Below are 13,316 nucleotides of genomic sequence, written 5' to 3'. Positions count from 1 at the left end.
GGTCATTGGAGCTTTCAGTCTGTGGCCTGATGGCAGCGACTGTAGACCTGGATTACCTTTTTACCTTTTTGGTTATAGATTGAAGTCTTTACTGAAAGGTTTCTATGAGACGATGTTAAAAGTGAGAACACTCTCAGTTAGTGATTTGTAAACCTCGGACTGGCTGTGCTGGCTGGTGGTTCCTGAGAAGAGCAAGATGTTTTCTTGCTTTCTATATATGTAGACGACATTGTCCTGAAAGGTGAGTTTATTGTCTGTTACTGTTCCCAGATATTTGAAGCAGGTGACCCTTCATACTGATGGCTCATAGTAGGACGTTCCCGCTCTCCTGATTACAGCGAGGAAAACCTCTTTCACTGTTCATATGGACACTGACTGCTGTTTTAAAACACACTGGAAACATTGTGAACCGTCCTTTAAAGGTCAGTTAAAGGACACTTTAAACCATCTGCTGGAGTTTCTGCGTTTCTCACCAAATCTCACTATGTGTCCTTGACATCTAACAAACTCACTGAATACATTTATCATTCATCATAAAACATTTGCAAAGTCAATTTTTAAATTTTCTGTGTTTCTTGGTGAGCCACCTGGAGATCAGTGGAATAGTGTGAAATGATTGGCAGGAACGTGTATCGCATCACCTGCATCCTTGTGTCTGAGACAAACTGTTCAGCACTACTAGATGACACACAGGGAACCTTTAAAATCTATACATCCTCCATGATGGACATCCTCCATGATGAACATCCTCCATGATGAACATCCTCCGTGATGAACATCCTCCATGATGGACATCCTGCATGATGGACATCCTCTATGATGAACATCCTCCATAATGAACATCCTCCATGATGGACATCCTCCATGATGGACATCCTCCCTGATGGACATCCTCCGTGATGGACATCCTCCGTGATGAACATCCTGCATGATGGACATCCTCCATGATGGACATCCTCCATGATGAACATCCTGCATGATGAACATCCTCCGTGATGGACATCCTGCATGATGGACATCCTCCATGATGAACATCCTCCATGATGGACATCCTGCATGATGGACATCCTCCATGATGGACATCCTCCATGATGGACATCCTCCATGATGAACATCCTCTATGGTGAACATCCACCATGATGGACATCCCCCATGATGGACATCCTCCATGATGGACATCCTCCATGATGAACATCCTCCATGATGATGATGGACATCCTCCATGATGGACATCCTCCATGATGAACATCCTCCATGATGGACATCCTCCATGATGAACATCCACCATGATGGACATCCCCCATGATGGACATCCTCCATGATGGACATCCTCCATGATGAACATCCTCCATGATGATGATGGACATCCTCCATGATGGACATCCTCCATGATGAACATCCTCCATGATGGACATCCTGCATGATGAACATCCTCCATGATGGACATCCTCCATGATGGACATCCTGCATGATGGACATCCTCCATGATGGACATCCTCCATGATGGACATCCTCCATGATGAACATCCTCTATGGTGAACATCCACCATGATGGACATCCCCCATGATGGACATCCTCCATGATGGACATCCTCCATGATGAACATCCTCCATGATGATGATGGACATCCTCCATGATGGACATCCTCCATGATGAACATCCTCCATGATGGACATCCTCCATGATGAACATCCACCATGATGGACATCCCCCATGATGGACATCCTCCATGATGGACATCCTCCATGATGAACATCCTCCATGATGATGATGGACATCCTCCATGATGGACATCCTCCATGATGAACATCCTCCATGATGGACATCCTGCATGATGAACATCCTCCATGATGGACATCCTCCATGATGGACATCCTGCATGATGGACATCCTCCATGATGGACATCCTCCATGATGAACATCCTCCATGGTGGCCACCTCGACTGAGTCGAAGGTCTGTTATTCTCAGTGTCAGTAACTCTTCAACGATTATTTCAGTACATTCAGCAACATTCACAACTACAAAACCAGGATCTGACGTCAGCTTCTGCTGCATTTTCAAGAACATTCAAACACCCGATTTAGAGTCTCAGTCGTTTTTGTAAACTTATCAGAATTACTGGGAACATTGTTAGAAAATGTTCTGGTTTGCACTGAGGAGCACAGCAATATTTAGAAATATGACTTTTTTGGCTCTGTCTTGTGGATTTGAATGATAAAATTTCTTATCTGAATCTTAATATTTGAACTTTTATTAACAATGTGCGAAAATAAATAAATAAACAAACAAACAAATAGAACAAACATACCAAGTTGCCAGTTAGGAGAGCACATGGTCTGCATCATCCAGATCGGCAGAGTCGGCTCCAGAATGGCCACGCCCATGTTGGCGAAACACAGAGACCCTGCAGGAAAGAGACAGACGGGTAAACTACCAGACAGACAGGAAAACTACCAGACAGACAGACAGACAGACAGGTAAACTACCAGACAGACAGGAAAACTACCAGACAGACAGACAGACAGGTAAACTACCAGACAGACAGGTAAACTACCAGACAGACAGATGAGTAAACTACCAGACAGACAGACAGGTAAACTACCAGACAGACAGGTGAACTACCAGACAGACAGGTAAACTACCAGACAGACAGGTAAACTACCAGACAGACAGGTGAACTAGCAGACAGACAGGTGAACTAGCAGACAGACAGGTGATGGGGAGCAGGTGTCTTACCTGCACTGATGAGGATGTATGGATCTTTGAGGAGGGTCAGTAGAGGAGTTCCTTCCACACTCTGAAACACAAACTCGGTGTGATCTTTGTGCTGCAGAAACATGAATGTTAAAGATGCAGTCTGGTGCAGATGTGCTGCTACAGACTGTGGTGAAACATCTGATGGTAACAACACCGCCAGACATTCTCTTACCGTCATTATCTCTGTTTTCACAGGACACATGAACTCAACACAGCTAATCTTTATTAGCAGTTTGATTCTATTAAACCACAAGACAACAGAGATGCAGCAGCAGCAGAGAACCAGAGAACAGCCTGTCTGTGACTTGCTGTAACATTAGCTAGTCGCTCTGCTGACATCCAGCTAATTTATGCTTAAAACATAATTCTGGTGATTTCCTATGACCCGTCCCAGATCCTTCAAATAGAAATCAGTCCACAGGCTGTTTCAGACAACCGAGAAAGTCGAGGAGGCTCTCGTTTTTTTACATTACATTACTACCTGTTCACTCATTGACAATAAAAAAACAATTAATACATATAAACTGCTTCACAATTCTACATATAGAACCTTTAAGGACTTGTTGCTATGACAGCAGTTCCAGATGGATTTAAAGCAGCTTCGAAAAACCATAAAAATCCAGACTCATGTCAAATTTTTATTATACTAATCTGGATAACTTGATTATCCACGTATGAAGAACTGAACCAGATCTGATTGTTGTCCAGTGCAAGAAGCTGTTTCCTTCTTCTGTTTATTTACTGGTGGATGGATCTGAAGACTTCAGAGGAGAATCTTTACATATCAACTGGAACAGACCTGCTCCGACTCAGACCAGACCAGAACAGACCTGCTCCGATTCAGACCAGATCAGTGTGGCTTCAGTACGAGTGTTTGAACGTGGACTCACCCCAGGAGAGATCTTTGAAGGCTGCAGGATGCACAGTTGTAACACTGCAACACACAAACACACATCAGTACACACTGACTGCTGTTGGTCACCATCACTTAACCACAAGGTCACAGGTTCAAATCCCAGTTATCACCTGTCACAGCTGCACAGGTGATTACAGTTCATCAATTCTCTTCTCTACACCGGAGTAAAATCTGAACCTCGTCAGTTTAAGATGTAACTGATTATTCTGTTAGCAGTCTGTCAGTAGCAGTGCACCTGCTGGAACAGCTGCTCTGTGAGGTGTTTCTGTTTTTACCTCCATCGAACACAGCCAGGAAGGCCAGGATCAGGAAGGGGGCGCTCTTCCCCACAAACTCGTACATCACACTGCCGAATGGAGCTCCGACTGAAACACACAAACACGCATTACATGAAAACATTAAAGTGTGCACAGATAGAAAAAAAATGATGATGAATGATGGGATATTCAGGGGTTGGAGGTGGATGGGTAGAACAGAGACTGAAGTTTAAATTTAAAAAGTGAACTGAACCTGGAACTTATTTAGACTTAGGCTATTTAAAATATATAATAATGACACCCGGCAGATATGTAGAACATGCAGCAGCTGTGCAGGTCTGATCACAGAGACGTCACACGCAGCTTTTCATATCGTAGTGTATCTAACACGTATTAATCAAACTTATTGAGACTAATTTCTCTCCATAGTGAACAAAGAAAAACTCACTGTTATGGCATGTGTATGTATGTGTGTGTGTGTGTGTGTGTGTGTGTGTGGGTGTGTTATTGTGTGTGTGTGTGTTTCTCACTCAGGACTCCCATGGCCAGTCCTCCCAGAGCGATGCCCATGGCGATGCCTCTCTCCTCGTCATCTGTGTAAACACTGGCCAACATACCCAGACCTACACACACACACACACACACACACACACACACACACACAGCAGGTAGATTAATGTGTTTATGTTTGTGAGCATAATGAGGTCACGTCCACACTGATTTGGAAAACTGTCAAACTGAATTTTGTGATTCAGTGTTTGATACGGTGGCCCTAAGAGCTCAACATACTGCAAATTAAGCGAGCACAAGAAAATACATAAATGCGCTGCATAAATATCTTTTCCATTGTGTTCTTTGTGACTTGCAGCGTGTTTCTGTATTTGGTTTTCCAAGAAGGGTTGAATCAAGGGCAACTGGACTTCTTGGTTTTAGATACTTGAAGAAGTTTCAGCTCTCATCTGAGGGTTTCTGTGTCTGCTGTGTTTCTGTGTCTGCTGTGTTTCTGTGTTTGGTGTGTTTCTGTATCTGGTGTGTTTCTGTGTTTGGTGTGTTTCTGTATCTGGTGTGTTTCTGTGTTTGGTGTGTTTCTGTATCTGGTGTGTTTCTATGTTTGGTGTGTTTCTGTATCTGGTGTGTTTCTGTGTTTGGTGTGTTTCTGTGTCTGCTGTGTTTCTGTGTCTGCTGTGTTTCTGTGTCTGCTGTATCTGTGTCTGGTGTGTTTCTGTATGTGGTGTGTTTCTGTATCTGGTGTGTTTCTGTGTTTGGTGTGTTTCTGTATCTGGTGTGTTTCTATGTTTGGTGTGTTTCTGTATCTGGTGTGTTTCTGTGTCTGCTGTGTTTCTGTGTCTGCTGTGTTTCTGTGTCTGCTGTATCTGTGTCTGGTGTGTTTCTGTATGTGGTGTGTTTCTGTATCTGGTGTGTTTCTGTGCCTGGTGTGTTTCTGTATGTGGTGTGTTTCTGTATCTGGTGTGTTTCTGTGCCTGGTGTGTTTCTGTATGTGGTGTGTTTCTGTATCTGGTGTGTTTCTGTGTCTGGTGTGTTTCTGTGTTTGGTGTGTTTCTGTATCTGGTGTGTTTCTGTCTGGTGTGTTTCTGTGTTTGGTGTGTTTCTGTATCTGGTGTGTTTCTGTGTTTGGTGTGTTTCTGTATCTGGTGTGTTTCTGTGTTTGGTGTGTTTCTGTATCTGGTGTGTTTCTATGTTTGGTGTGTTTCTGTATCTGGTGTGTTTCTGTGTTTGGTGTGTTTCTGTGTCTGCTGTGTTTCTGTGTCTGCTGTGTTTCTGTGTCTGCTGTATCTGTGTCTGCTGTGTTTCTGTATGTGGTGTGTTTCTGTATCTGGTGTGTTTCTGTGTTTGGTGTGTTTCTGTATCTGGTGTGTTTCTATGTTTGGTGTGTTTCTGTATCTGGTGTGTTTCTGTGTCTGCTGTGTTTCTGTGTCTGCTGTATCTGTGTCTGGTGTGTTTCTGTATGTGGTGTGTTTCTGTATCTGGTGTGTTTCTGTGCCTGGTGTGTTTCTGTATGTGGTGTGTTTCTGTATCTGGTGTGTTTCTGTGTCTGGTGTGTTTCTGTGTTTGGTGTGTTTCTGTATCTGGTGTGTTTCTGTCTGGTGTGTTTCTGTGTTTGGTGTGTTTCTGTATCTGGTGTGTTTCTGTGTTTGGTGTGTTTCTGTATCTGGTGTGTTTCTGTGTTTGGTGTGTTTCTGTATCTGGTGTGTTTCTATGTTTGGTGTGTTTCTGTATCTGGTGTGTTTCTGTGTTTGGTGTGTTTCTGTGTCTGCTGTGTTTCTGTGTCTGCTGTGTTTCTGTGTCTGCTGTATCTGTGTCTGGTGTGTTTCTGTATGTGGTGTGTTTCTGTATCTGGTGTGTTTCTGTGTTTGGTGTGTTTCTGTATCTGGTGTGTTTCTATGTTTGGTGTGTTTCTGTATCTGGTGTGTTTCTGTGTCTGCTGTGTTTCTGTGTCTGCTGTATCTGTGTCTGGTGTGTTTCTGTATGTGGTGTGTTTCTGTATCTGGTGTGTTTCTGTGTCTGGTGTGTTTCTGTATGTGGTGTGTTTCTGTATCTGGTGTGTTTCTGTGTCTGGTGTGTTTCTGTGTTTGGTGTGTTTCTGTATCTGGTGTGTTTCTGTGTCTGGTGTGTTTCTGTGTTTGGTGTGTTTCTGTATCTGGTGTGTTTTGTGTGTTTCTGTGTTTGGTGTGTTTCTATATCTGGTGTGTTTCTGTGTTTGGTGAGTTTCTGTGTCTGGTGTGTTTCTGTATCTGGTGTGTTTCTGTATGTGGTGTGTTTCTGTATGTGGTGTGTTTCTGTATGTGGTGTGTTTCTATATCTGGTGTGTTTCTGTGTTTGGTGAGTTTCTGTGTCTGGTGTGTTTCTGTGTTTGGTGTGTTTCTGTGTCTGGTGTGTTTCTGTGTCTGGTGTGTTTCTGTATGTGGTGTGTTTCTGTGTCTGGTGTGTTTCTGTATGTGGTGTGTTTCTGTATGTGGTGTGTTTCTATATCTGGTGTGTTTCCGTGTCTGGTGTGTTTCTGTGTCTGGTGTGTTTCTGTGTCTGGTGAGTTTCTGTGTCTGGTGTGTTTCTGTATCTGGTGTGTTTCTGTGTCTGGTGTGTTTCTGTATCTGGTGTGTTTCTGTGTTTGGTGTGTTTCCGTATCTGGTGTGTTTCTGTGTTTGGTGTGTGTCTGTGTCTGGTGTGTTTCTGTGTCTGGTGTGTTTCTGTGTCTGGTGAGTTTCTGTGTCTGGTGTGTTTCTGTATCTAGTGTATTTCTGTATCTGGTGTGTTTCTGTGTTTGGTGTGTCTGTGTCTGGTGTGTTTCTGTATCTGGTGTGTGTCTGTATCTGATGAGTTTCTGTGTCTGGTGTGTTTCTGTATGTGGTGTGTTTTGTGTATGTGGTGTGTTTCTATATCTGGTGTGTTTCTGTGTTTGGTGTGTCTGTGTCTGGTGTGTTTCTGTATCTGGTGTGTGTCTGTATCTGGTGTGTTTCTGTGTCTGGTGTGTTTCCGTGTTTGGTGTGTGTCTGTGTCTGGTGTGTTTCTGTATCTGGTGTGTGTCTGTATCTGGTGTGTTTCTGTGTTTGGTGTGTGTCTGTATCTGGTGTGTTTCTGTATCTGGTTGTGGTTTTCTTCTTATCTATTTGCATGTGTTTTTCTATGTTGCAGTGTGTTGAGTTCTCACTATAGTTTAAAGATTGTTTTGGGTTTACGTGGAAAAACTTGATGTGGATGAAACATCGAGGAAAAGTCTTGTTGTTCAGTTTCTCCACATTAGTGCGTTTCTGTCCTGAATGATTACTGGTACGAAAGTGAGTTGACCTGCCACAGAGGAGAACGATGAGCCGATTCCCTGCAGAGAGCGAGCGAAGAAAAGAAGAGCGTAGGTGCCTGAGAACGCAAACACTCACACACACACACACACACACACACACACACACACACACACACACAGTTAGGCTCTTCCTTATAAACAACACACTGCTTTGACCGTGTGTGTGTGTGTGTGTGTGTGTGTGTGAGACAACTTACTGATGGTGGACACAAACATGATGATGAAACCAGCAAACATGGGGATGTGATACCCGATCCTACAGAGAAACACAAACATCAGAACTGTGTTTCAGGTTGCAAACTAGTAAAAGCATCTTCTGAAAGGTGTTTTCTTCTGAGATCCAACCTGTTAGTGAGCGGACCGACGAAGGGGTTCACCATCAGCTGCACAAGAGCTTTAGAGGCAAACAACAAACCAACACGAACATTTTCGTCCTCCAGAAATAAACTGTCCTGAAGACAAGAGGACTCCTGCAGCAGGATAACAGACACAAAACCAATCAGATGGATCAGTGATGAAATGATCAGCTCATTGATCAGTTCTGGTAAACATCATCTCACTGTGGCGTCAGTGGTCTGGTTGATCTGCAGCTCTGTGGTCAGACCGGTCTGGTCTGTGGACTCGGTGTCGGGGGTCGGGGCGGTCCGGCTCTCCTGCAGCCTGAAGGTGGAGTTATCAAACAGGGACAGCAGAGGAGAGAAGGTGGAGGGAGACGATCCAGGGCTCTGCTCGGACCGCGGGCCCAGGACCGGTGCACTGAGGCTGGGCTGAGGGAGCAGGGAGGGCTGGGCGGTCTGGGGCTCTGGACTGGGATGTTCCATGGCGTACAGGAATGTTGGGATGATTGGCACTGAGGAAGGAAGATTGATTGATTGATTAATTAATAGTTTAATTAAAATAAAGTTAATTCCCCTCTCCTGACATCTCAGAGAACGTGAACTTTTCAGTCAATCAGGGGTTTAAAAATTGGTTATAGGAAGAAAATACAAACTCATATTAACATTGAATTTTAATTTTTTACGCACAATTTTTGTTAATTTTGCTGTTCGTCGGATGAAACAAGACATTTGATGACATCACACTGTGCTCTAGGAGACTGCGATGGCCATTTTTCAGTTTTTTGATGTTTTACAGACAACATACAATACTGATTAATCAATTAATAAAAGAAAAAAATTCAAATTTTTAAATTCATATTAATTTTTTTGTCATATGACTTCATCATAAATTTGTGTCACAGTAGATGTAAATACTTTGCAGCGATTCCACATGCAGTTTTTTCTTTTTTTTTGTCCTTTTAGCATTTTTCTGCCCTGTATTCATGATGTGCTCTATGAGCCTTTAAGGTGGAAACATTTAAGGGCGTTTAAAGGGAAAAAAATGCTCAGTGGTGCCACTGATGGCTGGAAGAAATACTGCAGCATTAATAAAGAAGTTTATTTAAAGGATAATTCTGTCAACTTTCTATATGTTTCTAGGTGTCAACAAATCTGTTTGGATCCAAACCAACAATGAACTGATCTACTAACAAGTATTGTGTGTGTATCAAAGCTGATATATCTGATTCCTCCATTGTTGTCCAGAAACTATTAAAAACACGTCTGGTTCCCTGAACAGTTCAACTCTGAGTCCACATGATGAACTTTACCAACTAACAGCAGCTCATTTTACACACAAACACACAAACACAACAACTCATGTGTCAATCAGACACACTGAGATAAAAACACAACAACAGGCAGCACATGAGGATCTTTATTACATCACTGTTGTATTGTGTTTATGTAGTTTAATGGTTGATAGTGTATAAATGTGTATATTGTGTTTATGTTGCTGTTGAAGAGTTTGATCATGTGGACTCAGTATTGATCCCTGCAGGGAACCAATCAGAAACACACTGTAAAGAAATGAGATGGGGGTGACGACTAGTTGGAAGTGAAAAACATCTATTTATAAAACCCATCTCAGGATAAAAGAGCAGAGGAGGAAGAAGAGGAGGAGAGGATTTTATTTGAGAAAAGAATGAAGGAGACAACTCTGACCTGAGACATCAGGCCTTAAAGTTCAAGTTCAAGAGGTGTGTGTGTGTGTGTGTGTGTGTGTGTGTGTGTGTGTGTGTGTGTGTGTGTGTGTGTGTGTGTGTGTGTACTGATGACCTCTGCAGTCTTTACATGCGTCTCTGATTCTAACAGCTGACGACAGCTTTGACCTGCAGGTTTTCCAGCTGCGTCACAGATCTGTTTTCAGCAGGAACACGAGAGAACGATTCATTAGAGAATCACATTTTAAGTCACATGTTTCATGAACGTCATCGTTCATTCACTAAAGCCTGTTTCCACTTTTAACTCACACAACTACTTCACCACCCAGACACCAGGAAGCTCTTCATTCATTTTCTGTGTTGATTTTTTTTATGCACAAATTTCTAATTAGCATAAAATGATGTTGATGGCATCTGAGTTACTGTGTGTTAAGAAGCAACAGAGTGAAGGTGGATGAGAGTATCAACAGACTGTGTGACTCAGTGACGCGGCTTCAGGTTTGACTTCAGAAGAAACTTTTAACCACAACTGAGATGTTTTACACTGTGTTGTCTATTGACTGTGTGTGTGTGTGTGTGTGTGTGTGTGTGTGTGTGTGTGTACTCACCGACCACAGTGAACAGCATATTGTCGAGCAGCAGAGCGACACACACAACCACCAGCACGAGTCTGGGAGAACCTCGACTCTGATGAAGCCACCGCATGTCTACACACACACACACACACACACACACACATTGTCGTGTCAGATGAAAAAAGTTTCAGATCAGCTCAAGGACAAATCATCAGGAGTTCTGAGCAGCAAAATGTACTTTAATGCCGGCAATGAAGGAGAGCAACACAGTGTACACAATGCTCACCAGGATGCTCTGAGTTTGTAGGCTCAGGGAGTTGTCTTATTTATTTGGGTCTACATAGGTCACACCTTCCGTCTGACCTCTTCTATACCAGCCAGTTACACCATTATAATTTCTTTACATCACCTGTTGTTGGCCCGAAATCTCTAAAATAGGTTTTGGGCTTTCTATCCAGTTCCATCCAGTTATGCTCTTTTATTTTTTTTATAACTGTTCAAGGTTTTTTTTACATCATTATTGCCAAACCTCATTCTTGCCGTTTTACACCCTTATTTCTTGATCCTTTCTGGAGGTTATTATTTTTTTTTAAAAAGTTTAATACAAACACTTTCACAAGTATATCCAGTGCACTAAGTGAGATTCTTTTTTAACATATTTCTGTGCCCTTACATTGATTATAGATTATATATTCAATATAATGACACACTGCTACTTATTGCTTATGATACTTGTAATAATCGCTCTGCGCCATTTAGTTTCTTTTCCTTCTAGCACATCACAAGTTGTTATTAAATTACACACAATCATACACAGTGAGAGACAGATCATATGTGGTTAATCACAACTCTAAAGTTCTGCATCTGAATTTGAATATTTAGTTCCTGCTTGAGATGAAAAGAGGCTTCTTCTTCTTCTTCTTCCAAAGCAAACAACAACAACATAATTACAAAAACGCTATAAGTTGCCATAAAAAATATGACAGAAAATCAGCGATGGACCGACAGACGTTCATCATTTCCTCTCTGGATCAAAATTATTTTATATGATTAAAACATTTATTTATCTGATGCTCCACCGTGTGCTATTTGTTGTTTTTTTTAAAAGACAAAGCCAATCAGATGTTAGCGAGGGCTGATGTTAAAACATTTCAACATGAGGGCTGCTGGTACTTAAAGGTACTCTGTGGAGCTTTTGACCACACGTTGGTGGCAGTAATGTGTAAAGAACAGCAGCAATGCACCAATAAAGACAGAGAAGAAGAAGACTGTTGACTAACAAACATGAATGTAAACAATTAAGGATTTAAAATCTGTTAAGAATCTGCTTTGCAAATGTTTTATGAAGAAGGAAATCCATTCATCAGACTTCAAGGACACACAGTGAGACCACGTCCTCACTAAGCTGGCCTCCATCCAGACTAAAACACTAAAATTTTTCCAAAACGCCGGCTCAGCTTTTCCCGATCTACTGACAGATCTGTTTTTCTTTTTCCTTTTTGTAGGCCTACACACACACAGTGTAACAATAGGAACTATTGTTAAGTTATATGTAGCAGTAGATCTGTGAACCTGATTGTTGTTGCACCTGGAGGCAACAGGCTCAGCGTATGTATTGTGAACATTGTTACCCAGTTGGGTAGAAATAATAAATTCTGTAGTGATGATGATGGTTAACCATCTATGTGACCTGACCCTGACCAGCCTGCCGCCACTTAAGACTTGTCAGGCTTTAAATTGCCAACATGTAACTTTAGCAGGAATCATTGCATAACGATCATATTCGAATTTCAAAGATAAGGTGGTCATATTCAGTTTTTGATAAGTGACCTGTATATCTGTTGGATTACCCGTGTTCGTCTTTCACGTCCGGCAAGAATAAGCCAAGAAATGTCAAATACGTCAGTCATGTCTGTGTGCACAGCTCTGGCATCCGTCCTGGTCATTGGTGTGAACCATGAAGGGGAGAGATGACGAGCAGCTTGACTAGATGTCATTGTTTTAACAGCCTGTCAACTTCCTCATTCTTCAGTCGGCATCAGCTGTCAGAGTCACGTCCTGATCGGTTACACGCTCCAAAATAGCTGTTATTAGACAGGAATGTTTCTAGACTCACTCTGGTCCCGAGTGAAGCTTTTTGGGGTCATTATTTCATCATCTGCAACATCCCACCGCTCTACTGGGAAACCATGAGGCAATTAAGATTGCTGTGATGCACCAAAACACAAATCCAATTATCATGTATTTAAATCCAGTTTTTAAAAGCCAAATTATTAGGTTAGGGTTGGGTTAGGGTTGGGTTAGGGTTAGGGTTAGGGTTAGGGTTAGGGTTAGGGTTAGGGTTGGGTTAGGGTTGGGTTAGGGTTGGGTTAGGGTTAGGGTATTGTTTCTTGTCCTCAGGTTCTGGTCTGGTCTTCTAAACAGCAGTCTCTACTAGGGATGTGCAGAGATACCGGTATTTGTATCTGTATTTGTAAAGGCAGCAAAATCATTAAATAATTTTTGAAATATTTGTATGAAACAAATATTCGCATAAAACCCACTATTTGTGCTTTGTTGAATAATGTATTTGTATTCGGGCACACCCCTAGTCTCTATAAAGCAGCACTCTCCCTCTACCTCATATTGTCTTGTGGTGTATGCATCGAGTTCTAACTACTGCACATTCAACACTACAAATCATGTATTTACCAGGTGTATATGTCAATAAGTAACTGCAGCTGGACACAGAAAAATACTCATATATTTGAATGGAGAGTGTGAGTGAACCGCTAGGTGCTCGGGCCCTAATAAAGGAAAAACTGCAGTACAGAGCTACAAATTTTAGTTTTGATTTTATTTTTCTGCAGCACTTTATCACTAAACTGCCACTCTCACTCCATGTTTTCCCTTCCCCTCATAGGTCATCCCCACTACTGAATTATACATATAAGACTCATAATTATTGTAAA

At 42.1% G+C, this 13,316-nt stretch overlaps 1 protein-coding gene across 3 annotated transcripts in view; it reads right to left on the bottom strand.

Annotated features, from left to right (window-relative positions):
• LOC121904709 (chromaffin granule amine transporter) overlaps positions 1-13,316 on the bottom strand; it is a 31,721-nt gene that overhangs the window by 5,360 nt on the left and 13,045 nt on the right. For all 3 annotated transcript variants that reach the window (XM_042422577.1, XM_042422579.1, XM_042422578.1), the window contains 10 exons: positions 10,399-10,497; positions 8,310-8,599; positions 8,095-8,219; positions 7,947-8,005; positions 7,737-7,820; positions 4,463-4,555; positions 3,951-4,040; positions 3,650-3,693; positions 2,739-2,799; positions 2,311-2,406 (listed from right to left, as the gene is read on the bottom strand). In XM_042422577.1, the coding sequence (XP_042278511.1) occupies positions 2,311-2,406; positions 2,739-2,799; positions 3,650-3,693; positions 3,951-4,040; positions 4,463-4,555; positions 7,737-7,820; positions 7,947-8,005; positions 8,095-8,219; positions 8,310-8,599; positions 10,399-10,495 (1,039 nt within the window). In that variant the 5' untranslated portion in view covers positions 10,496-10,497. The remainder of the gene's footprint in view (positions 1-2,310; positions 2,407-2,738; positions 2,800-3,649; positions 3,694-3,950; positions 4,041-4,462; positions 4,556-7,736; positions 7,821-7,946; positions 8,006-8,094; positions 8,220-8,309; positions 8,600-10,398; positions 10,498-13,316) is intronic.

Source organism: Thunnus maccoyii, chromosome 9 (assembly GCF_910596095.1).
Source record: "Thunnus maccoyii chromosome 9, fThuMac1.1, whole genome shotgun sequence".
Classification (NCBI taxonomy): Eukaryota; Metazoa; Chordata; class Actinopteri; order Scombriformes; family Scombridae; genus Thunnus; species Thunnus maccoyii.
This window is presented reverse-complemented; position numbering and strand designations above follow the sequence as displayed.